Source organism: Alligator mississippiensis, chromosome 1 (assembly GCF_030867095.1).
Source record: "Alligator mississippiensis isolate rAllMis1 chromosome 1, rAllMis1, whole genome shotgun sequence".
Taxonomy (NCBI): Eukaryota; Metazoa; Chordata; order Crocodylia; family Alligatoridae; genus Alligator; species Alligator mississippiensis.
The window spans coordinates 336,576,132-336,602,577 of NC_081824.1; the positions used below are offsets into that span (position 1 = coordinate 336,576,132).

General features: G+C 46.4%; 2 protein-coding genes across 5 annotated transcripts in view; one reads left to right on the plus strand and one right to left on the minus strand.

The window, feature by feature from the left end:
- The first annotated feature begins 3,487 nt into the window (after positions 1-3,487).
- SLC25A6 (solute carrier family 25 member 6) lies at positions 3,488-7,898 on the plus strand. Of its 2 annotated transcripts, XM_019485433.1 has the most exons (5): positions 4,186-4,324; positions 5,188-5,246; positions 5,394-5,880; positions 6,711-6,851; positions 7,234-7,898. In XM_019485433.1, the coding sequence occupies exons 1-5, from the start codon at positions 4,201-4,203 to the stop codon at positions 7,389-7,391; spliced, it is 969 nt and encodes a 322-aa protein (XP_019340978.1). In that variant the 5' UTR covers positions 4,186-4,200; the 3' UTR covers positions 7,392-7,898. The 2 variants fall into 2 exon arrangements, with proteins under 2 accessions (XP_006269122.1, XP_019340978.1); XM_006269060.4 differs by lacking the exons at positions 4,186-4,324; positions 5,188-5,246 and adding an exon at positions 3,488-3,687.
- A 7,529-nt stretch (positions 7,899-15,427) lies between these two features.
- The window catches only part of LOC102557808 (granulocyte-macrophage colony-stimulating factor receptor subunit alpha), a 51,381-nt gene continuing 40,362 nt past the window's right edge, over positions 15,428-26,446 (minus strand). For 2 of the 3 annotated variants that reach the window (XM_019485434.2, XM_019485435.2), the window contains exons 8-10: positions 24,921-24,959; positions 23,760-23,889; positions 19,839-23,114 (exon numbers count right to left, since the gene is read on the minus strand). In XM_019485434.2, the coding sequence (XP_019340979.1) occupies positions 22,585-23,114; positions 23,760-23,889; positions 24,921-24,959 (699 nt within the window). In that variant the 3' untranslated portion in view covers positions 19,839-22,584. Of the gene's footprint in view, positions 15,643-17,015; positions 17,104-17,537; positions 17,632-19,838; positions 23,115-23,759; positions 23,890-24,920; positions 24,960-26,446 lie in introns of those variants that run through there. The other variant, XM_014600487.3, reaches the window with a different exon arrangement.

The window sequence follows — 26,446 nt, forward strand, 5'->3', positions numbered from 1 at the left end:
ATGCAGCTGAGTATCTGATTACATATAAAGACTGCATAGAGTGCATTGTTGCCCAGGCCTGTAAATTAACTTGATTGGCAACTGTCTCATCCTGTACCATACTGAAGCATTTCAACTGAGATAGCTTCATACTAAGTTTGATCACCCCCTGAATACCTTGTTATGCAGATAAAGTATATGCAGCTAAATTAGATTTGTAGTTTACTGCCTCATTTCCTGCACTGAGCCAAAGACTGCTAGGAAAGAAAATATATATAGCATGTGACTGCTGACAAAACTTAAATTGCACATTAGAAACAAAAATTCTAAATTGAAAAGTTAAACTTTATGACAATGGAATAACATAAAGTCATGGGTTACATGATTTTATCAAGAAATGTTTAGTGTCAAAGAGAAAATGTACCTATTACTGGGGGAAGGAGGAAGTGTTGTTTTTTTTTTGTTTGTTTGGTTGGTTGGGGTTTTTTGAAGATTGCACCACAATGTGCATGCCTAAGGAAACAACATTTAGACCATGTCTACAAGGGGGGTTGACACTGAGCAGAGCATACTGGCCAGTGCCCATTGCCCCCACAAATGAGTCCAGGAAGTTGGTGGATGCCAGCCAGTGAAACTGTCCAGAGACATGAATGGCTAAGGGACAGGAACTGTTGGAGACAGGCCTATTTGTTACAAAAACATGGGCATGATGAGCGCACACAGAAATCCCCTCTGTTTCTAGAAGGGGTCACTAAGTCTGCAGAAACAGTCTTGGGACAAGTAATGCAAAACGAGGGACAGGAATGCATGTGATACAAGGAGTGCTCTACGGGGAATTGTGGCACAGAGCACATTGGCTAGCATCCACCGGCCCTTGAACACATCCAAGGAGCCAGTGGATTCTGTCTGGAAACGAGCAAAGGAGACAGAAACTGTTGGCGACAGGTCTATTTGTTATGCTATCTTAAGGGTGGGCTAAGCCCACTGGAAAAACTTCAAGCGTTCCTTAATTGGAGAAGCTACTGGGGCCACAACAATGGATTTTGTGGGACAACAAATCTGAAAACAGGGAAGGGAGTGGGAATATTAATAATGAGTGCTCCAAAGGTGGGGGGGGGGGGCGCTGCAGTGCAGAGCACACTGGCCAGCAGCCACTGCCCCCCAAATGAATCCAAGGAGCCAGTGGATGCCACACAGTGAAACTGCCTGGAGATGTGAGCAAAGGAGGCACAGGAAGATGGCCCCATGGTCCCCTTCGCTGTTGGAGACAGGTCTATTTGTTGTGCCAAAGGATCCATGGCCAAGGCCCAGTAGAGAAACTATCAGCCTCCTTTAGTAAGGGAGGCTACTGCAGGCATCCCACCTAACTGGGACAAGTAAAAAGAAAATGGGGAAAGGAGTGAGGGTCATAGATAAATTATGACAGATCCAGAAGGGGACAAGGAGCCAGTGCCCACTGCACATCTGAATGAGTCCAAGGAGCCAGTGAAACTCCGCTAGGTGACATAAGTGAAGAAGAGACAGGAAGTTGGCCCCACACTCACTGGGGATCCTGCACTGTCAGAGGCATATTTGACACATAAAGTTCACGTGGACTTAATGTCCAAGGAGCAACAGTTACTCCCCCCACCCTGTTACTGGGGGGGAGGAGCTATTGGGTACATGCTAATTGATTTTGGGGAACTAAAGAGAAAACGAGTGGGAGTGAGGTCACAGGTTCAAAATGAGTGTGCTGAGAGGGGACAAGGAGCACAGCACCCTGACCAGCACCCAGTGGCCCCTGAAGGAGTCCAAGTAGCTAGTAGACGCCACCCAGTGAAACTCTACCTGGAGACATGAGTGGAGGTGGGAAAGGAGGCCCCACAGTCACTGGGGGTCTTATACTCTCAGAGATAGGCTTATTTGATATGTAAAGTTAACATAGGCTTAATGTGCAAAAAGCAATGGTTAGCCTCCCTCTCCCTGTCATTAAAGCATGACTCCCTCCCCGCATCAACTATGTGACACAGGCCTATTTGCTACTTTCAAGGGACTGTGGGCCAATGCCCACCAAGAAAAACTACAAGCCTCCTTTAAAAGGGGGGACTACCGAGAAAGCAACAATTAATTTTTTGAGACAAAGTAAAAAAAGAAAATAGGGAAGGGAGCGAGGCCAGAGGTCCAAAATAAGGGATCTGGAAGGTGACATGGAGCAAAGCACCCCAGCCAGCACCCACTGCCCTGCAAGCAAGTCCAAGGACCCAGTGGATGGCACCTAGTGAAACTCTGCCCAGAGTTGTGAGCAGAGGACGGCAAGGAGAACCACCCGGGGGTCACGGTGGTCCTGCCCTGTCAGACGTAGAACTTTAACATGTGGAGGGATTTCATGGGCCCAGGCCCTTCCTGCCTAGAAGGCAGGAAGCTCCCTTTAGCCTGGGGGCCACAAGTGTTGTGTTACTGACTACTTGGGACAAATAATAATGAAAACAGGGACAGGAGTGGAAGTCAAAGGTTCATAATCAGAGTGCCAAGGGGAGACAGGGAGCAGAGCACACCGGACAGTGCCCACCGGCCCTCAAACATGTCCAAGGAACCAGTGGATGCTGCCTAGTGAAACTCTGCCTGTTGATGCAAGCAGAGGAGGGACAGGAGGACCACCAGGGGTCCTGCTCTGTCACACACACCAGGCCTATTTGTCATCCTTCAATCACTTGAGCCTAGCCCACCAAGTTTCTTACCGGCCTCCCTCAGGCAGGGAGTCTACAGGAAAAGATGACAAAAGACTCCTTGGGACAAACAATAAAAAACAGGGACAGGAGTGGAGGTCACAGGCTCATAAGAGTACCAAGGGGGATCCAGAAGGGGTCCCAAGGAGCGGGGGAAACGGAGCAGAGCACACCAGACAGCCTCTATCGGCCCTCAAATGAGCCCGGGGAGTCAGTGGATGCCGCTAATTGAAACTCTGCTCATTGATGCGAGCTAACCCCCTAGTCACTGTGGTCCTGCCCTGCCAGACACGGGAGCTTGGCAAGACAGCCCCATGCTCCAACCCCGCATTCTGCTTTGAAGTGTGTGAGGAGGGAAAGGCACTGCGTAAGGCAGGTCTCACAGCGCGCCAGGGTGCCGAACCCCGAGCCCCTTTCAGGGGTGTAGGTTGTATCCGTGTTGACATAAGGACGCAAGCAGACAAGGTTCTTTGGGTAAATCCGGTATCTTTATTAGGCCAATTCAAAAGCTGGAATAATTATTCTTTGCAAGCTTTCGGGCACCAAGACGGCTCAGGCAGGCGCTGCCTGAGGGGACACCGGCCAACAGCCGCAGGCGCGAGCGTTGGGCAGGGAGTAACTGGCACCGGCCGACGAGGAGGGGGCGGGGCCTGGGCAGACAAGTCAGAGGCGCGGGGTGGGGGGCGAGTCCTGCGCCCTGAGGCCAGCGCGGCCCAGCCCTCTCGCCCCGCCGCGCAGCCAACGGGATGCGGCGAGAGGCGGGGCCGACGGCGCCGGGCATTTAGCTCATGCGCGCAAACAAGGAGGCCCTTTCGGCGCGAGCGGCCGTGGGTGTCTCTGTGCGCATCACCCCTCACACCACTACCACTACCCCGCGGCAACTAGCAACAACATGGCAGACCAGGCCATCTCCTTCCTCAAGGACTTCCTGGCGGGCGGCGTGGCCGCGGCCATCAGCAAGACGGCGGTGGCGCCCATTGAGCGGGTCAAGCTGCTGCTGCAGGTCGGCGCCGCGTGCGGGAGCCTGGGGCGCGCGTGACTTCCCCCCGCCTCCCCACGCACGCGCGGGGCCTGCCGGGAGCGCCGCTCGCGCCGGCGGGAACAACAGGCATTAGGCGCAGCCCGGCCTGGCCCGGGGGTCACGTGGGTGGCGGCGCGCGGCGGTTGGGAGCCGGTTCCGCTCTGTGACGTGTTGCCTGATGGAGGGGGTTCTATTCCCCCCCACACTTCCTCCCGGCGCAGAGCAGAGGGGGAGGTGGCCGCCATGCTTCCGGCCGTCACGTGACCACCGAGGCTGCCGCGCGGCCTTTATGTCACGGGGTCTGCAGTCGGGGACTTTTCCCTTCCGCTCTCTTAGCTCCCATGGAGACGCCCCCTTTCCGCAGCTCCTCGACCGAGCATCTGGCGCGCTCCCCCTCCCCGCCCCGCTGATTGGTTGCCCCTTCTGGGACGTTATAAAGGCCGCAGCTGCAGCGAAGCAGACCTGCTTTTACAGCCCAGCCCTACCTAGGCATGGATGAGGGAAGAGGGGATTGCAGGCCCTGGGAGAGCAGCTGCCTTGCTTGGGAAGCAGAGGGAGGGCTGTGGAGCCGCCGGAGGCACCCTCCCAGCTGTTTCTTGCTCCCTCTTTTTTCCATTTGGTATGTGAGCTCTAGCTGCCCCGTGTGGTAAGAGAGCTGCTCTGGGGCCAGAGTCCTAGTTCCCTCTCTTGCTTCTGGTTTCCTGTGGCATTGTGAGGGAAAACGGCAGTTGCTCTTTGCTTCTGCCCCTCTCACCTCAGATGGGGATAAAAGCCATTGAGCAGCCCCCCCTGGGGCGTTGGCAAGATAAATTGGGTCAAGGTGGAGGGGAGAGAGGAAGTTAGTCCCCTCTTAGTCTGAAGTCAGTCAGAAGATGGAGGAGTTGACATACTGATTGCTGTGAGGTGAATGTTAGGGGTCAAGTGGCTCAAGTGCATTAAAGCAGGGGTTCTTAACCTTTTTTGTACCGGAACCCATTTATAAACATCAACACTTACCATTTGTAAAGTTTGTTTGTGACTCTCTTGAGTATTCTTGTCACCCACTTCTGGGTCGTGACCCACAGGTTAAGCAACACTGCATTAAAGGTTTCCAGTATTTGAACTAACCCACCTTGACCTCCTTCTAAAGAGCTTTAAACTTTGAAATGTCTTCACCCCTGAATGTTGGGGTTTTGCACTTGATTGCAGCATTGTACTAGTTTTGGTATCTGCTTTGGTAAGTCCTGATTTTTTTTTTTTTTTCCTGTGTTAGTAGGGAAAAATAAATCTGAAGTCTTTTAATGTATTTTTTTAAGAGAAAGGGCCGGTTGTTATTGTTGGACTACTTAAATTTCCTTTTTTGGTGAGGCAATTCGAAGCATTAATATTTGTGTGGTGGTTTCCCAATGCAAATACTTGCATTATAAAATTAGACTATGGGTAGCTTCATTTTATATATTTACTTTATGTAACAATCTGACTTTGCCTATTTTACCCTTTCAGAAGTGATTGTAAAAGTAGTTTTTGGTGGTGAATGGAGGCCTGCTTTGAGAAATAATTGGGTAAGGCCACTCAAACTTGGGAATTCTCATTTCTTTAGTATTGCAGTATAAATATGGAACCTGGTCTGAACTTAAAGTATTTTCTGCATGCCATCTTTCTTTATGGTCAAAACAATAATACTTTTATTTATTTTTATTTTTTGGCAGGTACAACATGCAAGTAAACAAATTGCTGTTGATAAACAGTACAAAGGCATCATTGATTGCGTCGTGCGTATCCCAAAAGAGCAAGGAATGCTATCCTTCTGGCGTGGAAATTTTGCAAATGTCATCAGATATTTCCCCACTCAGGCCCTCAACTTTGCCTTCAAGGATAAGTATAAGCAGGTGTTCCTAGGTGGAGTAGACAAGCACACTCAGTTCTGGAGGTATTTTGCTGGTAATCTGGCATCTGGTGGTGCAGCTGGTGCCACTTCTCTCTGCTTTGTCTACCCGTTGGATTTTGCAAGAACCCGTTTAGCTGCTGATGTTGGAAAAGCTGGTGCTGACAGAGAATTTGCTGGCCTTGGGGACTGTCTAGTCAAAATCACCAAGTCTGATGGTCTGCGTGGCTTATATCAAGGGTTCAACGTCTCAGTACAGGGTATCATCATCTATAGGGCAGCTTACTTTGGAATCTATGATACAGCAAAAGGTAAATTTGTAAAGCAACTGTAGGTTATATTATTAGTCTTAATGATGACACTCCCTGATTTCTGAATGCCTGCTCGCAGTTTTAATATAATGAGCCAAGTGGCTGTTTGAAATACTTCTGCTGCTATTTGTCTGAATTGCTGAAACCAGTATTTTTTCCAATTAGACCTGCTAAAAGCTTCAGAGTAGTATTGGAGCAGTAATGCATAATACTGACTTTACTAGACCCTTGTGAGAATGCAGGATGCAACTTTATGATGTTAGGGTTTGCAAAATTTAAGAGCTGCTTCTTAGCAGAAACAACACGTCCCCCTTCCCCCACTTCTAAATGGGTTTAAGCAATTTTGGGGCACTCCATTTAATTGACCCTAGTAATTAACATGTTATAGTTGGTTACATTCACATAGTAAAGACGCCTATTGCCCTAATTTGGTAGTTGAACAACTGCCTTGAAGAATGGAATTCTCTCCTGTGTCAACTTGCAAATAGTTGTAAAGATATTAGAATTGAGGCATTTTCAAATCTGGGAAAATTGACTTTTGAGGAGACATTTCTGATGGATAATTTTATCTCAGGACTTCTGCCTTTAATCTGAACTACTAACAGAATATTCTTCACTGTTTATAACAGCAATCTGAGTGCAGTTCTGTTGTTGCACTTCATGCATGTCTCTCCTTTTCACAGGAGATGAGTTGCTTTACCCTTTTGTTTTGATTCTGGTTGTTGATGAAGATGCCATTACTGTTGCTGTTCCTAGGAAAGCACCTGTCATTTAATATTTTTATGAGTGGGTGTAAGACAAGAATTTATATTGTGGCATCTTAATTGCAGGAATGCTTCCAGACCCCAGGAACACTCACATTGTGATAAGCTGGATGATTGCACAAACAGTGACTGCCGTGGCTGGTGTTGTTTCCTATCCTTTCGATACGGTGCGACGTCGAATGATGATGCAGTCGGGGCGTAAAGGAGGTAAACTTCAGTTTTCCCGTGTAATTTGAAACTATTCTGCTGTCTGCTATATAAATCTGATATATTACCAAAATGACACTTGGCTATTGTGTTTGTACTTGGCTTCACATCTGCTAAAAATATCAATAGCCAGGACAGCTGAACTCCAAAGGGGAGGATTCTTTGGTCTGTAAAGGGAGTGGGGTCATGATGGATTTAAGTACCTCAAAAGAACAGGTGGGAAATCAGACTTTTTTAGGGGGCTTTTGCATGTCTTTTTGCATTTACATCAATGTGTTTTGCTTAAACAGAAAACAACTTTATGGTGCATGAAACCAAGTATAAGGGTTGTTCCAGCCCCAAATTATGTAAATCGCAAACAAAATACTTTGTTTTTCTACAGCTGACATCATGTACAAAGGAACAATTGATTGTTGGAAGAAGATTGCACGGGACGAGGGTGGAAAAGCTTTCTTCAAAGGCGCATGGTCTAATGTTCTCCGAGGCATGGGGGGTGCCTTTGTGCTTGTGCTGTACGATGAATTCAAGAAATTTGTTTAAAAGACCCTAACTAGACTTGGAAACAAAATTTAGCAGATCATGTAGAATAACTGTACCATTATGGACCATTGACCTTCAAGAAATTCCTGTGTTGAGTCTTATTTATCGGGGCCAGATTATGTTTGTAGATGGGGCTAGAAATTTTCCAGGGACTGATCCACTTCAAGATTTGTCTGGAATAAAGGCACTGAAACTGACAGTTCAGCCTAGCAAATTTTCCATATTGGCGATTGGATCAGTAGCGCTAGTTCTGGGCCCAAAATGGTTGATTGACCAAGCAATTTAGGCAACAATTGTTTCTAAATTTTTGTTTTCGGATCTGTCTCTAGTTTCAAGTCCTATCTTATGACCATAAAACTGTATTTGAGAAGTACTTGTTAACAAATCATGTCTTTTTCCACTTGGTACATAATGCTCTTGAGTACATTTTGCACAGCTGAACATCTAGCAATTGTGTTTTTAAATTGGGGTATTTTGCTGTAAAACAATAAACAATACTTACTCGGACTGTGGTGAACTTACGGTTTTATATAAGGTTTTGGTCTCCCATGACTAGCTTGCAAGCAGTTTCCCAAAGCAGAAGATACCTCCTTTGAAATGGTAATTGTACCAGGCAGATCAATGGATTGTAAGACAGTACATCTGTTACATAGGTTTATACCTGATATATGCCAGATCTTCAAGGAAAACTTTCACTTACAAATAGGGTCAGTTAAATGGTTGTAAATTTCCGTCTTTGATAAGAGTGTCTTGGGTTGCTGGCTATGGCTTTACAGAGGAGTCTTAGTCCTTGACTGCTTTGCACAGAGTGCATCTACACATACTGTTAATGCAACATAATCAACTCTGGAGCATTTTGTCTTCGAGTCAGCTGCTCCCAGGCATATTGCCCACAGATGCACCTGAGACAGCAGCAGTTTGAGCTGGGATGAAGCAGCCTTGGGCTAGAATGGAGCATGGGGGGGGGGGGGTCAGCTCCAGGTCTTGAGGTTGGATGGTGGAGGGGCTGACTGGGCACAATTTGCCACCAACTGTCGCTGTGTACATGTGTGTTTAACTGCACTTAATGACTCCACTGTAAGATAATACTGCTGGGAACAGTACTATCTTACAAGTGAGAAATTAGTTTACTGCAGCCTAATACCAGCACACATGTGGTCTGTGATGCTTTCCTGTGGAGCTAATTAGTCTACTTGGCAGTAAAGTGCATGTGTGGATGTGCCCATAATGAAGGAATGTAATGATTGTTCTAAGGATCTCAACAAGGTATTTAGGGTCCCATTCTAGGTAATCCCAAAAGCAGTCACCTTGAGCTACAAGTTCATGTTGGTTTGTTTTTTTTTTTTCTTTTCTCTCTGTTGTAGCCTAAATTATTGCACTGCCGGATAGTCCTGTCACAGACCACTAGTATCCATCAGTACAGTAAATTAGTGCACTTAAACAGGTGTAGATGCTGTGCTTGGATTAGTTTACTCCAGTGCAAATTGTGCAGTAAAGTCAGTCGCATTAGTTGCATATGTAGATGTGCCCAGTGTGTTTATAAAAGGGATTTGGTTTGGGACAACAGTCTTTGGGAGAGGAGTGTTTTGATCTCCATATTGATCTGTCATTTTGTATGCTCTAGTTGCATGGAGTTTGATTTGATAAATTGGCCCCTTTTTTTTTTTTTTTTTTTTTTTTTCATAGATATTAGGGCTGGAAGGGACCTCGGAAGATCATCAAGTCCAGCCCCCCGCCCAAAGGGCAGGAAGTCAACTGGTGTCATAGGACCCCAGCAAGATAAGCATCCAATATACTCTTGAAGGTGTTCAATGTGGGTGCTTGAACCACCTCCGATGGCAGGCTATTCCAGACCTTGGGGGCTCGGACAGTAAAGAAATTCTTCCTTATGTCCAGCCTGAAATAGTCTTGCAGTAGTTTATAACCGTTCAACCTTGTCACCCCTTGGGGCGCTCTGGTAATCAAACATTCTCCCAGATACTGGTGGTCACCCCTGATAAACTTATAGGTGGCCATCAGATCACCCGTGAGCCTTTTTTAAGGGAGATCAGACCTCAATTTTCAGATCTTTGTACACACATTAATGCTCACTTGTGGGAAGACAGCAAAAGCAGTGTGGACTATGTAGGAGATCTAACAAATGGGCAGAAGACAATGTGAACAAGCTTGTTCATTTGCTGTTTAGTTGAGATGCTATTGACATTTAATTTACGGGTTACTTTTGGCCCCTTTCCCATTCAAAATCCAGACAGTGAAGTTTTAGAGCTTTTTATGCTGCTGCTCTTAATACAGCACATTCAACGGCTAGGGGCAAGAGACAGGATTTCTGTGTGTGAAGAGAATAGCTTACTACCTTATAGCTATATTTAAACTAACTGAAGGCAGAAGTGTTCCAGCAGTATTGCTGAGGTTGTAAGTGGTGTGTATTGGGAGGAATCTTTTTTCTTTGGCTTGCTATGTAAAGATAAAAGTATCCATGACTCATAGCTCTCAAGTTTGCAGCAGATGTAGTAAGCATATTTCCATCTGAAAACCTAGCTTTCCATATAATTCAATGGTAATACAGACACAACTCTGTACTACTTAATCATCTGGTATTTCTTTACCTTCAATTCCAGTAAGCATGGTCCATTTGGCATTTCCACTGATTTCACAGTGGGTGCTGTACTTGTGGGGTATAACTGTGTGTGGTGGGGGGGTATGTGGTCTGTGCATAGGAGCCCTCGCTCAGCCCCCTGAACCTGTCAGCCTCCACCCTGCAACAGCCCTGACCGCATGTCAGCACTGGGCTTGTCTGTCTGGGCTGAGCAGCAGTGGTTGGGCATATGTGGACTCAACGACAGACTAGCTTAACTTCTCTATATCATGCCTCTCTTTTGGGGGGGGGATTTATTTTTACTTTTTCTACTAATTTTATTACATACTGCATGTCTACATTATATCACATTTTAGATACTTGATATGGTACAATGCAAGTTCTGTTTTTGACCACTGTGTGGTAGCTTAGCTATGTTCCATAGTCATGCAGTGTCCTCCGTACAAGTGTGTGACAGTCTCTGAGACCTTTCATGTGCGTGTTCTTGAACAGGTCCCCGAGTCTCTTTCACTCTGGACCCAGCATGCGCACAGCTTGAAGCAGGCTTCCCACTGATTTCTGCTGCTCTCTTTTACTGTTTTCTGGTACTAATCCTGCAGCTTGTTCAATTGCATTTTGATACGCCCTTTGATTGAGAGCTTTTCTTTTCCCCCTGCTTTGTGTTATCTGTCATGGCACTACTCTCGAGCCAGGTGATACACTGCTTGACGCAGTGGAATTCAGGATCTTGTTCCATCACTTGCCCATGTTATCTATACCTTTCTGCTATAAGCATGAAGCAGGACTACTGTCATTGTCCAGAGACTTGCCACTAGCTTTACAAGCTAAATCTCCACTTCTGGTCAGTTATTTCTGGCTTCCTGATCCAGTCTCTGTTTTTAATGAATATTTGTAACAAAACCAACCAGGGACTGGATATGTGTTTGGGAAACCAAATGGATAACTTGCCTCAGCTCAATTGGTAGATAAGACTCAGACTATCCAGATTCTTAAGGTCATGGTGACCCAAATGCTGCCTAGCAGTACTCATGCCAGCGCAAGGGGCAAGACACCCTAGACTTGTCCCCTGCACATTTACTCCCCACTGGGTCCCGATTCCCAGTGGGAGGGATGTTTAATTTCAAAAGCCTTCACTTCCATATCAAATTACAAGAGGTACATGCTGGGAAGACCCTGTTATAATGGCAGGCAGGGGCGCTCTTGTTTGGTGCAGGCGCTGATGCCCAGTGGCATATGGCTGTGCCCAGCACTGCACATTTGTGGGGGCTGTGAGCGGTCTCTTGACTGCATTACCCGCTGCACTTGGGCAGCACGGAGAGGAATCCCCATGTGCTGGAGCCGGCTGATTTCCCTGTCCGCTGTGGGCAGTGCCAGATTAAGGCTTAAACTACTTAAGGTACAGTTTAGAGCCTCACAATATGAGGGGCCTCTAAATTAGAAGGAAAATGTCCAGTTTTTTTTTTGTGACAAAAATATGCATATATATGGCTCCACAGTTATTCATATTGAGTCCATAAATTTGTGCAGAAATAATCATTCATTTTAAAATTCCATGAAAATCCATTTTCATGAATTTCATGGAATATTTTTATCATATAAGGCCTCTTCAACTGGGCATAGTTTAGGGCCTCAGCATGTCATAATCCAGCACTGCTTGCAGGGCTTCCCTCCTGTGCTGTGCAAGTGTGGTGGGGAGCACTGGGCAACAGAAACTGCCCGGCAGGGGCTGTACATAGTTCATATGTGTATGATTTTGTTTTGCCTTAAAAATAAAAGGGAGGAGTGGGGGGAGAAACTAATTAATAGAAGTGAAACAACAATGATCTCAGCAGGAAGGAAAGGTACCTAGCACATAAGGTCACACATGCCACAGAATGTCAGTTGGATATCTTTTATTGGACCAACTGTATAGATGGGATAAAGCTAGATAAACTTTCAAATCCAAAACTTCCTTTGAAAACTTGTCTAATGTTATGCCAGCTATATAGCTGAAACAATAAATGCATCATCCACAAATATCTTTGCTCCTTTAAGAATTATAAGCCTTCAGGATATGTTTTTTGCCATATAGCCCTAAAATTCTCCTCACTCCCACAACACAATGCCTTTAAGAATATAGATAATTAAGTGAAAATGCTGTTTTCAGATACATTTTCTGAACTAGAGTCTATTTAGTATTGAATTATAAATAAGAATCTGACTGTTTTTATTTACCCCTTCCCCCAATTCTATCCTATATTTCACCATCTGGAACATTTTTTATTAGCCAGAACGCTGTAGATGTATGTAGTGCACTTAAAAGACTTTTTCTGTATCTCCTGCACAATCAAAACCTAAGTGTGTTTATATTCCAGCTGGTTAGAATCAGACCCTGACTTCTACAGTTACTGGAAGTTATTACTGCAGTATAGGGAAAATGCACCTCTATTTCACATAAGGATTATTTTGGAATTGGGGTGAAAGAGGAGGGCAAATACTGATCTTTAGTACTAAGCTAAGTACACCATTTATAGAACATATATTTTGCTATTGGGGTAACTTTCAGAAAGCCATTGTACCTTATCATGGGTACGTATTGTAGGGCTTAATTCCCTTCTTAACTGATGCCCTACTCCCATGTGATGTCAGGGTGGGATCCTAAGTAGTGTCACCTGCAGGTTCTGGTAGCGCCTGCTAGCCTGTCATGACTTGATGTTCTTCCTGGGAGACAGTTCCTGTAGGTAGCTTATGAGGTCCCACACCTTTGGTTTCTTCATGGGGCTCCAGCCTCCCCTTTACCCCACCCTTACTACATCCAAGGCTGGAACAGTGATTACTTCTCACCTGCATGTCCTGCCATTACAGGGATGAGAGACCTCTTGGCTGGCAGTTCCTTTAGGCCATCTTTTGGCTACAGGCATATCTCCCTGTAACTGGACTCACTACAGCTTTGTGCTGAGGAAGTTCGTGCAAAGAAAACTCAAAACAAACCCAACATAAAGTACAATCCAATCCGGTTCCGCTGAGATTCACTTGTGGCTGTATTCCTTGCTACTTTGTACTCTATGGGCTTGTCAGGTTGCTGCGTCCTTGTAGCCCTTATTCTGTCTCCACCCCTTTATCCACAATCCTAGGCCTCTGTGTCGTTGGTTGCTTCACGGCCTGGCTCGACCCTAAACTTCTGCCCCTCTGTAGAGGCCTCTCCGCACCCGGGTCTCCTGGTTTCCTGCTAGCCACCTCCTCACGCTCTCTTTCTCTCTCTGTCTTGGCCCGGGGCCAGGTTACTGCCCTGCCTCATTCAGCGGTGCTCCTCAGCTCCTTTCCTCACACTTCCCCATGGGGTACCTGTCTAACTGGATGCAGCCTGCTCTGGCCTTGCTCTGCATCACCCCCCATTTGGCATACCTCTCCGGGACTCTCTCCTGGGGTTTTGCCTCTGTGTGCCTCTGCTGGGCTACTCAAACAGCCTGGCTCCCCTCCCAGGACTTGTGTGACTTCCCGGCTCCAGCCTACATTTGTTCCCCACATTCCCCCACTCAGTGCTCTCTCCCTGCTTCTCTTCCGGCCCACTCCGCTCCCAGGCTTCGTCCTTCTTTCAATCTGCAGGCTTAGCCTGCTCTTGAACTGCCACGCGTGACCCTGCCATCCCCATGTTTCTCTGCGTATTCTGGAGCCTGGGGAAAATGGGGAAAGACTGTTGGCTGTCTCTTCCCTTTTCACACACCTCTTCCCCTCTTTCTGACAATAAAGGTTACTATGTACAAAAGCACTACAATGTGCCATATTAATTGTCCTACCATATTTCTTACTGCTGGTCTTTTGCAGAATAATTATAGATCGCATTCAGGAAAAGTAACAGTAATAGCTGTAGCAGTAACAAACAGCATGTTCATTGTTATTAAGTTAAAAAAGGAAACTTTTTTTTCCTAGATACCCTTCACAAACTATAAGCATATTATATTACTACCTAATGAGTTTATCTTTGATCCAACTTTCATATAGTGTTAAGGATGATGAAGTGTACATTCTCTCTGGCATGTTGTCCATCTGTTTATGCTTTGTATTTTACATCACATCCTGTGAAGATGCTCAAGAAAAAACACAGGGATTTTGCATGGGTGCATTTTCCAGAGTTTCATTACACCACCAAGTCCACTGTCTGTCTTTCCCAAAATGACTGCATTACACATTCCTAAAATGGGAATCCTAGTTAGCCATTAGATTCAATCTGTTATCATTGTGGATTCCAAGTTTCTGCTTTCATTTCCTAAATATATTTTTGGGAAATTTAAGGATGGGAGGCCTGTAAACCCTGGTGCATCCTAATGTTGACCCAAAATTCCAGGTAAGAGGGCAAGGGGGTTGCTCATATATGCAATGCAGTTGCCAGTATGGCCCAGGGGCTCATGACTCTCACAATTGTGGCCTTTACTGATGTGGGTCTCATGGCATGTTACCCCTGGCAACTTAGAAGTTGGACAGCTCTGCTGTAGATTGTGCTGCAGTTGTAACAGCTGCATGTACAGAAGCCTGGAAAAATATAAATAGATTCATAGGTTGTGAGGCTGGAAGGGATCCTGGCCAATCATTAAGTCCAGCCCCCTGCACCAAACAGGGAAGACAACTGGGGCCAGGTGACCCCAGTGAGGTGACTGTCCAGTCTCCTCTTGAAGATTTCCTGGGTAGATGATTGTATCACCTCTGAAGGGAGCTTATTTCACCCTAACTGTGAAGAAGTTTTTCTTAATGTTGAGCCTGAAATGGTTTTCTAGGAGTTTGTGACCATTACTCTTAGTTTTCCCAAGGGTGCCCTGGAGCCCTTGATGTACACCCCTGATGCAGTGGTAAGCTGTTACCAAGTTCCCCTGTCAGCCTTCTCTTTTTAAGGCTGAAGAGTTATGGGTCCTTCAGCCTTTCCTTATGTCGCTTGCCATGCAAGTCCCTGATTGTATGGGTGTCCCTTCTCTGGATTCTCTCAAGCTTTACCACAACCATGTTGAAGTGCGGTGCCCAGAATTGGATGCAGTACTCCAGCTGTGGTCTCACCAAAGCCAAATAGAGTGGAAGAATCACTTCCTTGGTTTTGCTGGAGATGCATAAATGTAGCCAAACCTCTACATTTGTTTCATCCAGGGTTACAGCTGGGCAGTGTAGCTCACCTACATTCCTACAGGCTAGTGCACAGGGAAAAGAGAGTGAAGCAGCAGCAGCTCCCCCCTCCCCTCCCCTCCCCCTGCATTTGAAACTGCTCCAAGGTTGCAGACAGAAGTGCAGCTCCCAGCTGTAACTCAGACTGATTTTTGCAAAGTATTCTGAGTTACAGAATAACCCCAGACCAAACAGAAGTTCAGTGTTAGTCTGGGAGGGGCTAGTTGCTGGCTGAGAGCCTGCAGCCAGGTTCCCATAGCAACAGCCATGGCTTTCTGCCAGTGCTCACTGTAAAATTAGGAGCAACTGAAGATAAATTTTTAAAGTTTTAAGCAACTTTATGTATGTATAGCTCTACCATCCATTAAAAGTGACACAAAATATCTTGCAGTTTCCATAAGGGTATCTTGATTGTCTGAGCTGGGAAATCCAAATGTTTCAGTTTGCTTTTGGAAATGGAGATATTTCTTCCACAGTAGTTATTACTTCTTCAGTTTCATATTTTATTAATGAAGTCTCAAATTCTCTCTGAGGAAAGAGGAAAAAAAATCTGTATTTCATACATGGGATTAGGAACAGATTTACTTCTTGCAGCTCCAGTTTATCCAATAGTGCTTGGGATTTCTCACAGACAGATTTGATCTTTTTGTCTGTCATTTTTCTCTTGTACAGGCGCAACCCCCGCTTAGCGCTTCCAATTGGTTCTTGAAAAAACGAGCGTTAAGCAGAAATAGCGTTAAGCGAAACTGAAAGTTTTTGACAAACCAATGGGCAACTGTGAGCATTATAACGAAACTTTTCAAGCCTAAGTGGAATCAGGTATCAATGAAAAACAAGCATTATAGCAAAATAACACTAAGCGAAACATTGTTAAGCGGGGGTTGCCTGTATACCATAGTTTGTCCATTAAAAGGAAAAAGTACATTGAATAGCATAACAGCTTCCTCCCCATCCTATGGCAAAATGAGCATGAAATACTTGGCAGTGCATCGGATGTTTCCAAAAAGGTGTAAATATATATCCTTAGACCCAACTCTGATTATTTCAGGACTATTGGCAAGTTAGAGCACAGGACTGTCTCTCAATTAATTATGTGAAACTGAATAAAAATTAAGGTGTTGACTTGGACATTTAAGTGATTTAATCTGTTCCTCAAAACATGAAAAAGAAAGTTACAGCTTGTGATCTCCAGGGATCTTGGTTTTCTTTGATTTAAAAAAAAAAAATTACCCAATTTTTGGGTTAAAAAACCCAAAATCCACATTTTTCCATGATCAAAATGAAACAATACGTGTGTGTGTGTAATAGTGGCATTTCATTTTAATCATGGAAAAATATGGATCTTTGGGTTACTTTTTTAACCTGAAAATTGGGGACTTTTTATCAGAGAAAACCAGAATCCCTGGTGATCTCTTTCTGTTTTCTAGTTGTCCATAGTAGAAACTAACCCACATATACTGTAGGTAAAGTAGAATTTTAGTCGGGTAAAATTCAAATTAAATTTAAGACAGTAATTAAGATAAAATACATCACTACTGGCAAAAGACTTGACTTTATTTCTTTGATTTAATTCCATGTTTTAAATCAAGATTGTGACATTTACCCTTTTTGTCATTCTAGCAGATCCATTGGCTAGTGTTGTATTGTTCTGGATATCTTCAAGACACAAACATCTATCTGGTATTACAGGCAAATTTACCAACCCAAGTAAAAATCTAATAATTCAATCTTTACTTTTGCTGGCAGATATGTACTGAAGGATCACTAGTTTATCATCACTACAATAAGTGCACTTCTAGGATGAAACACTCCATCCAACACCAAATATTACTTCATATGAAATTCCTAGAATGTATAAAAATTGAAATGCAAGCAGCACACAGACAAACAAATATACATACCTGTATTTTTGAATCAATGGCTGCAGGTTCACTAAATTTGTTCTTTGGTTGTGGAATAGGAGGGAAAAAACTTCTCATTTTACAATACCTATGGGAGGAAAAGAGGATGGTGAGGAAAAGAAAAGATTTGATATAGAACATGTGCATATATTTTCTCTGCTATGTTGGAGAATGTTCTTATTTTTCTTTCCTGCGATAAAGAACAGGGGAACTAAAAAAATTGATTAGATTAACTTAAAGTGGAGTGATATTCTTAAATTATCTCAAATTTTGATTGATGTCATTTGTTTTGTTACTGAATAACAGTGTCATGCATCTAAGTATAATTAGGGCCTTTACTCCCGTAAAGAAATACTGGGTCTCATATTCAATTGACCTGTACTTTTCAAAGTCATTTACATCAGCACAAAGTGGATGAAAATTTTGACAAGTCAGCAAACTTTAGTGCTAGTGAAAAAATTAACAATAACCATATAAATAAAACAGACACAATTACAATTGATTAGGGTTAGTTACAGTTACCTTTTGGAGAGAAGAAGCACAAGCAGTGCCACTGTGACTGTTCCAAGTATAAAGATTAAAACTATTATGGTTAAAGAGACAGATTCTTCATTACCTGAAAGGTAATCACAAAGTTAGTCATTACTAGCATAGTGAATGCGTTCTTATACAGTGAAGTAAAATAACACTTTGGTGCTTGATAGTAATGAATAATTGTATAAAATCTGTGTTATTTTAGAATCCTTTAACTTGCTACTTTCCAGCAGTGATTCTCAACAAAGGTGCCAGAGCATCCTGGGGTGCTAGGAGATCATTTTAAGGATGCTGTATGTTGCTGTGGAATATTAGGAAAATTGGGCTGCATCCCCATGAGTGGGAATGTAGGATTTGTAGTGCCCCAAAGCCCTTTGAGGTGCCTCAAAACACATACAAAGCATGGTAATCCATTCACCGTGCTGCATATTTGCAGTGCGGCAGCAAACTTAGATACTGGGAAATCCTGGTATCTAAAAAAAACTGCATAAAAAAAAAAAGTGGCGCAGCACACATGGCAGCAGCATGCACCACGAGTAGCCAGAACATGACCAGCCAGAGCTGTGCTCCAGCTGCCGGCCAGACCACAAGCAGTCAGATTACCATTGTTGCTTCCTCAGGAGGCCCTCAGGATTTCGGGTAAGGCTGCTGGGGCCAGCCTTTACTTCACCTGGGTCAATTTGCTGCATGCCAAAGTGCATGTGCAGGGGCATGCCTGGGGATAACTAACAACAGCACAAATATGTGCCGTTACTATTTGTCCCCAGGGAAATGCATGTTCTGGTTCGTGGGCATGCACCTTTAGGGGTGAAAACAAGTATACAAGGCCACATCCAAACAAGAGTGGACATTTGTTTCTCCTGGGGACAGGAAGCAGTGGCACACCTTGTGCTGCTACTATTTGTCCCTGGGGAACACACATGCTACACACCTTGCCAAGTGAACAGGGCCTGCCAACAGGGAAAGCAGTTTGCTGGCAGTTGCTAGAGGCAAGAGGAGGAAGGAGGAGAGAAGCCAGGCACCAGATCCTGCCCAGGAAAGGTAAGTGATCCAGTTGCCTGTACCTTTGGTTGTGCTTACTGTTTGTTTGGTGTGGTGTGTGCCCTGAGAGGCTGGGAGTGACTGCCAATTGCTGAGTGAGTGTTGATTGCTGATTGTTGTGTGATTGCTGCCTGCTGTGTGATTGCTGCCTGGGCCTGACAGAAGCCCAACAAAGGGGTTGAGTCAGCCCAAACCCAGAAAGATATAAAAGGAGATTCCCCAGGTGACCAGGGAGCCAGCGAGCAGGGTCTGCCAACAGGGGAAGCAGTTTGCTGGCAGTTTGTGAGTAGTAGTATGGTCTATTACCACACAATCACCCTCGGGCATGGTGGCGACTCGTACCCGGAAGCATCCCAACATCGCTGAGACCTCCACCCAGACAGACCCTGTGGCCCCGGACTGCGGGGGCTGCCTGGTGCAGCTGCTGGCAACTGTGCATGGGGGCACCCCCACTTGAGAGGTATGTCCTTTGTGGAGTCTCTGGAGGGCCGAGTGTGGGAGTTTGAGGAGGAGATACGTCAGCTATGCACCATCAGGGCCCACAAAGATTAAATTGACAGCTACTGCCAGGCCCTACTCCAGGAAAAAAGAAGTAGAGAAGAAAAGAGTGAAGGAGAAGGTGGCCACAAAGAAGACTGGCCACAAAGACCCTCCTGGAGCTACCTGGAAGACAGTAGTCTCCACATCCAGAGCATATAAAGCTTGGGCTGCTCCTCCCCTGACGCTGCATAATAGGTACGCTCCCCTCATACATGAGGAGACTCCAACAGAGACACCAGAGGAGGAGGTAAGTACTTCAGAGGTAAGTACTCCCACCCCTAGGAGGGGACACCAGATGGTGGTGGTGGTGGGGACTCTCTCCTGAGGTCTCTCCATGCCCCTATTTGCCATCTGGACCCCCTGGCCTGAGAGATCTTCTGCCTTCCTGGGGCCCACATCCAAGACGTTGTGGAGAGGATGCCCAAGTTCATCCGTCCCTCTGACTACTACTCCATGCTTGTCATCCACGCGGGAACGAACGACACGGCCAGGAGTAATCTGGACTGGGTTGTAAGTGACTACAGGGGGCTAAAATAGTTTTTTCTTCTGTGCTCCCTGTTGCAGGCCATGAATCCAAGAGGGAAGGCTGTGTGGAAGAAGTAAACAGACGCCTCCAACAGTGGTGCTACCGTGAGAGCTTCAGTTTCTTTGACCACAGCACGCATTTTGGGAAAAGAGGACTCCTGGGATGAGACGGCATCCACCTCATGTGGAGCGGTAAGTCCCTGTTCTCAGCCAGGATGGCTGATCTCCTGAACGGGGCTTTAAACTGACTGGGGGGGTGGGGAAACTCCAAGTGGAGCAGGCCTGGGGACTGGCACACAGGAAAACTCCCACGTGGAGTCCACTAAGATAACTGTTTTTGAAAATGTTAACAGAACGGTTCTCCCATAGCATCTCAGGAAATCAAGGGTGTCATTTGGGGGCCTCAGCTGCCTGTAAACCAATGCTAGGAGTATGGGGAACAAGCAGGAAGAGCTATCCCTCGTGCTCTCTCGGCCCTCACTAGGGTCCCTTGTAGCCAGGATGCAGTCCAGCTGTTGCTTGAAGAACATAGTCCTGCGGGCAGCCCCAGACTGGAGATTGTGCTGCCAAGAGCTTCAAGGCCTCAGGCAGGGACTCTGGGTGCCATCAGGGCTTGCCACGTGCCCATAGCAGAGGCATGGTGCTTGGGGGCCAGGCAGTGGAGACACAGGCCCCAGGAGGAAGAGCCAGGGTCTGCAACACTGCTGCACCTGGCCCGTGCCCACAGCAGATGGACATGGTACCTGGGGACAGGCAACAACTAGGGGCATAGGCCCCGGGGGCTCAGGTCAGGCATCTGGAGACCAGTCTGAGCCAGCTACAGAGGCATCCTAGCCATGTGACTCTGCCCCAGGTACAAGGCTAGCCCCTTGCTGGTGTCACAATTAGGGGCAGATTTGCTCTCTGTTATATAGATTCACAGATGTTTGGGTCAGAAGGGACTATAGTAGATCATCGAGTCCGACTCCCTGCTCTGTGCAGGAAAGCGCTGGGGTCAGATGATCCCAGCAAGGTGCATGTTTAGCCTCCTTTTAAAGACCCCCAAGTGACGAGCACTTACCTCCCTTGGCAGCCCATTCCAGATTTTGGCAACCCTTACTGTAGAGAAGTTCTTCCTGATGTCTAACCTAAACCTGTGCTCTGTCAGTTTGTGGCTGTTGTTCCTAGTTACTCCAAAGGGTGCCCTGGTAAACAAAGCATCTCCTATTCCTTGTTTTCCCCTCCCCTGATGAATTTGTAGGAGGCCACAAGATCACCTCTCAGCTTTCTCTTGTGGAGGCCAAAGAGATCCAGGGCCCTCAATCTCTCCTTGTAAGGTTTTGCCTGCAGGCCCCGTACCATATAAGTGGCCCTCCTCTGAACCCTTTCAAGGTTGTCCACATCCCTCCTGAAGTGTGGCGCCCAAAACTGGACGCAGTACTCCAGCTGCAGCTTGACCGATGCTGTATAAAGGGGAAGTATCACCTCCTTGGACCTGTTAGTGTTTACACATGCGCTACTGTGCAGTAGCTAATATGTGGTTAATCTAGTACAGGGGCAGGCAAAATACAGCCGATAGGCTTGGTCCAGCCTGTCAGGCAATTTCATCTGGCCCATGGGCGCCCACCAATTAATTGTACCTCACCCAACACTTCTGCCCATGAGGGTGGGAGTGAGATGCCCACATATCATGGGCAACTGGTGCCTTCTGGCTCTAGGGGTGCACCAGTGGCCTATCCCAGAAGCGCCGGCTGGGGTCCCGCAGTGGCCAATACCAGAAGCGCCGGCAGCAGCCCAGAAATGTTGCTGGCAAAACTGGAAATGCCGCTAGCGCTTCTCAGGGAGGCACCAGCCAGTGCTCCCCACTCCCCAGCCAGTGAGGGACAATTTCAGGGGGGGCACATGTCCCCCTGTCCCTAGCCAATGCATTGCCTATTCCACATATACACACACCCCTGTAACATACCCTATTGTACCTCGCTCCCACCCTTGTGCACAGAAGGGCCCAGCCCTGCCAGCATGCAACTTCCAAGCGGGGCTGCTGCTGTCACTGCTGTAGTTGCTGAGGGACCTGCTCGGGTTCTTCAGCATCCCACTCACTCCAGGCACCGGATAGGGAAGGAGCGGGGGCAGGAAGGGAAGGGAAGGGAAGCTGCACCTGGGCAGGAGCACAGCGCGTGGGACTTGGGCTGGCAGCAGTGCGGAGCCCGTGCTTGGGGTGGCAGGGTGTGGGTTTAAGGGGGGGGCGGGAGGTGTGGGAATCCCCTACTCATTCCCCACCCATGGCACAGAGCCCCCACCAGTGGTGGCAGCAGCACCAAGTCGGGGTGCTTGGGGTACTTGTGCCCAGTGCAGGTGCTACTGCCAGAGGTGTGTGACTCCAGCTAGCGCTGCACATGCTTCACCATGGAGTCTCAAGGCCTGCCTGGCAGGGAGTGGCAGAGCAGCTGGCTCCATCTTGTGGGGCTTTCCTCCAATGGTGCATGAGTGCAAGAGCTGCATGTGTGCCACATGGAGCCCCACATGATAGAGGTGGGCCAGTTGGGCTGTGCTTCTCATCCCCATGTGGTGACCAGGATGTGGAGCCACCTGTCAAGCAGCAGGGCTACCCTTGTGGTCCTCAACAGCTCACCAAAACTCATTAAGCAGCCAGCCCTCCAGCCAAAATAATTGCCCGCCCCTGATCTAGTAACTGTATCTACAGGTACTAGCAAACTGTGCATTAAACTAATTTACTGTGACCCCGTGACAATGACGCCCTGCACGAGGACCTTCCTGGAGAGCTTCCTGAAGGACGCCATCCGAAACAAGCACGCCAGCGACCTGAGGGCCAAACCCGATCAGGGCAAGATCTTCAACGTCGCTTCGAAGTGGGACTCCAGCAACCACTTCATGCCCAGTGGGAGCTTCACGCGCTTCGTGGACTGGCACTTCCTCCACTGCGCCCGCCTCAACTGCCTGCCTCTGAATGGGGCTGTCCGCTTTGGCCAGTGGGACAAGAGATGCCGATGGTGCGGCTACACAGCAGAGACCGTCCCCCACGTGCTGTGCAGCTGCGAGCCGCACCCCAGAGCCTGGCAGCTCCGTTGCAACGCTGTCCAGACCACCTGGTGAGGGCCATCCCGGCCGCAGTGGGGGAGGTCTCCATGAACCGCACCGTCCTGGGCTGTGAGAGCCAGATGCGTCCTGACATCATCATCGCCAACAAGGAGGCCAAGAAGGTTGTGATCATGGATGTTACCATCCCTTTTGAGAACCGGCGCCAAGCCTTCACTGATGCAAGCGGGAGAAGTATGCCTTGCTGGCCGACATCCTGAGGGGCCACGGCTATGACATGACGGTCAACGCGCTCATCGTGGGAACGCTTGGAGCCTGGGACCCAGCAACGAGCATCCTGCATGCTTGCTGCGTCTCCCGCCGCTATGCCAAGCTGATGCGCTGCCTCATGGTGTCCGATACCACCTGTTGGTCCTGTGACATCTACGTGGAACACATCACGGGCCACCGTCAGTACACTGACCCCACCAGATGAACCGCCGCCGGACCAGACTCAGAGGGGACTGCCTGAACCCCCCCTTCTGCACCAGATGGACCTTCACTTCAAGACGATTCTTCACCAACGGATGACCCTGCTCCACCCAAAGAGGACCCCTGCGGTGAGACTCTATATGGACTAAGACACTTTTTCTTCAGACCACTTCTTCCACCATTGCGGACTGTTGTAACGGGTTTGTGTGTATCCATCTTCTTTTTCTCTCAGTGTCGCGAACCCCCTCCCCCCCTTCCCCCCTCCTCCCTACCCCTGGGCTTAGTTGGCTAACATTGTATCTCTTGTAACCTAGTTGCGTTCCCCTCCTCACCCCCATCCTTCTATTGTTAGTCCCTCGCTCAGGCGCTATGTATTTCCCTACCGGCTTTGTCAGCTTTTTTGGATTCACAATCCTAAACATTTAGTAAAAAAAGTCCTGCGCATGTGTAGGTGGTGACATTTTGCTGCTCATTAAGTTTGTTTAATGCACAGTAAAGCGTCTCGTGTAGGTGTGCCCTGTGAGTGCAAGATAGCAAGTGAAATAGGGAATTATTGGGATAAAATTAAGTCAAGAATATGCAGTCTTCCATTCTTACCAAACTCAATTGTTTCACTCCATTCCCCCCAGTTTTCACTTATGGGACAATTGTATCCACGGGCTCTGATTTTCAAGAAGTGCTTTTTCTTTGCATTAAAATTTTCAAATCTGTAGGTGTTCTCATTTACCTAATATCAAAGCAATTATGGGAAAAAAGTACTCAGTCTCTGCATAGATGTTAATAATGTACAAATTTCCATTTTCTAAAGCAAGCTTTACATGAAGACCATTTCTCCCTAATGTAAAAAGTGTGGACATATGCAGTTTCTTCCAAAGCATGTCCCTCTACTGACAGTTTTCTGTTTGGAAGTTATTTTTCCTCCGTTAAAATTTGAAAGGTCACAACCTGCAATTTAATTCTTGTGCTCAAAAGAGACTTCTTGGTCCCCTTCCTTGCTAATGGCTCTTTAACAGAAACTGAAAAGGAAGATGGACTTCTATCAGTTTGTCATATCAGAGATTTGCAGGGTTAGGTGATATTGTGAGAAGTAAATTCCTGCATTCTCCTAATACTCTTCACTGTGTTTGTGATACATTATTACTTTAGGACTCAGGCAATAATGTGTCATAATTACTATCCCATACATATTGTATAGACCCACAAGATGTACATTACTCTATAAATCTATAGTACTCTTGCTGGGATTTAATTCCTCTAAGGTCTAGGATGGTTTTCTGGACTGAGGCAGGATAAGTAAAGTAAATTGCTTAAAGAAGGCAGGTTATGGCAAATGTTTGTGCCTCAATAGAGCACCAGTGCTTTATGTGAGCTCAAGTTTGCCTGCGTCTTTAGTTAAACTATCTTAAAAGAAGGAAACAAACCATGTGTGCCACCTTTTCTTCAACTAAATGCAAGATCAGATAATAATCAAAAGATGTTTTACTACCTTCTGAAATCAGTGGAAAATGAGGTGTGTAGAAAGGTCTCTCTCTACAGTATCAAATGTGTTGGAGATCTCTATTACCAAATCCACTGATTGTGATTTAGTGATCTGGAATTTTTCAGAATTTTGTAAATAAAAGTATATAATAAAGAGCATTAAATATTTAGTTGTCACCTGGGCATGAAAATTATTTGCACGCGCGTAATAATATTTTACACAGTGTATAGATCAAGGCAGCAAAAAACTGAAGATCCATATGGAAGTAGAAGACTTACGATTGTAGGAGAATCATCTCTCCTTTCTGCGGGATCAGCCTGACAACAAAAGATATATTTTTACTTTATCATTATTTTATTACCAAGTAATCATAATAATACAGCTATTTCTTTTCTTTTCTTCTTTTCCTTGATTGGCCCATGGTAAAATACCAATAGCATTTGACATATTTAAACTGTGGTGATTATGAGGGATCCCAGTTTTCTCTGATTTAAAAAAATTCCCAATTTTCAGTTTAAAAAAGTAACCCCAAATCCACTTTTTGCCATGATGAAAATGAAACACCAATATATACATATCTATATATTAGCAGCATTTCATTGAAATCACGGAAAAATGTGGATTTGGGATTACTTTTTTTTAACCAAAAATTGGGGATTTTTTTTAAATCAGAGAAAACCAGGATCGCTGAGGATTATACAGTAAGTGTTATTATAAAAACTCATTCATTTACCTCTGCTAGAGGTCTTCGAATACTTGATTTTTCAGTTGGGAGAAACAGTGAAAAAAATAGTTATTGCCCACATGCCTCAGGGGGCCTGGTGGGGAAGGGGCCCGGGGCTGCACTGCTGCAACAAAGATCGGGTCCCTTGCGGCTTCCCTGCTGCGTGCCCTTGGCATGCCAACATCTTTGAAGTCCAGGTTGCAGAGGTTTTTTTGGCACTTGGCCCAAAAACATTGCCAACCCCTGCTCTGGAAGTTTATTTCTGGAGAAATTAATTCTAAGCAAGCATAGTGGGGAAGGAGGAATGTGGTTAGGGAAGCAAAACTTGTGTGACACAATTAGATTACATTCATTTGGAAGAAATGGGAAGTCACGTCTCAAAACACATGGAGCGCTGCATACGTTGAATACACTTATGTCTATAAAGCAGCGCTCCATGTGTTTTGAGACGTGACTTCCCATTTCTTCCAAATGAATGTAATCTAATTGTGTCACACAAGTTTTGCTTCCCTAACCACATTCCTCCTTCCCCACTATGCTTGCTTAGAATTAATTTCTCCAGAAATAAACTTCCAGAGCAGGGGTTGGCAATGTTTTTGGGCCAAGTGCCAAAAAAACCTCTGCAACCTGGACTTCAAAGATGTTGGCATGCCAAGGGCACGCAGCAGGGAAGCCGCAAGGGACCCGATCTTTGTTGCAGCAGTGCAGCCCCGGGCCCCTTCCCCACCAGGCCCCCTGAGGCACGTGGGCAACTGCCAAGCCGAGCCGGGGGTGCATCTAACACATCACCCTACAGCGACATAGTGATACATTAGGACTTTGTGAAGCTTCTGGTGCTGATTCATTTCAGAGGAGATTCGGCCTGATTTGGTGACCAAATCTCCGAATCCAAACTGAATCGGGACCAATTAAAAAGTTTAAATCAATCCAAAGCTCGCCGAAATGATTCAGAAAAGATTTGGAGAGCTTCAGTGATTCAGGCAGTCTCCACCCGCTGCAGCAGGGAGCCGGACCCAGACTCTGAGCTGGTAAGTAGGGGGTGGGGGAGGAGGGACTGGGGGAGGGGACCATGGGGGGGCC

What these genes read in the sequence shown, in the direction of transcription:
- SLC25A6 (XM_019485433.1), top strand. Translation starts at nt 4,201, where the DNA reads ATGAGGGAAGAGGGGATTGCAGGCCCTGGGAGAGCAGCTGCCTTGCTT. An exon ending in AATCTATGATACAGCAAAAG is followed by an intron (nt 5,881 to 6,710) that starts GTAAATTTGTAA and finishes TCTTAATTGCAG; the next exon opens with GAATGCTTCCAGACCCCAGG. An exon ending in GCAGTCGGGGCGTAAAGGAG is followed by an intron (nt 6,852 to 7,233) that starts GTAAACTTCAGT and finishes GTTTTTCTACAG; the next exon opens with CTGACATCATGTACAAAGGA.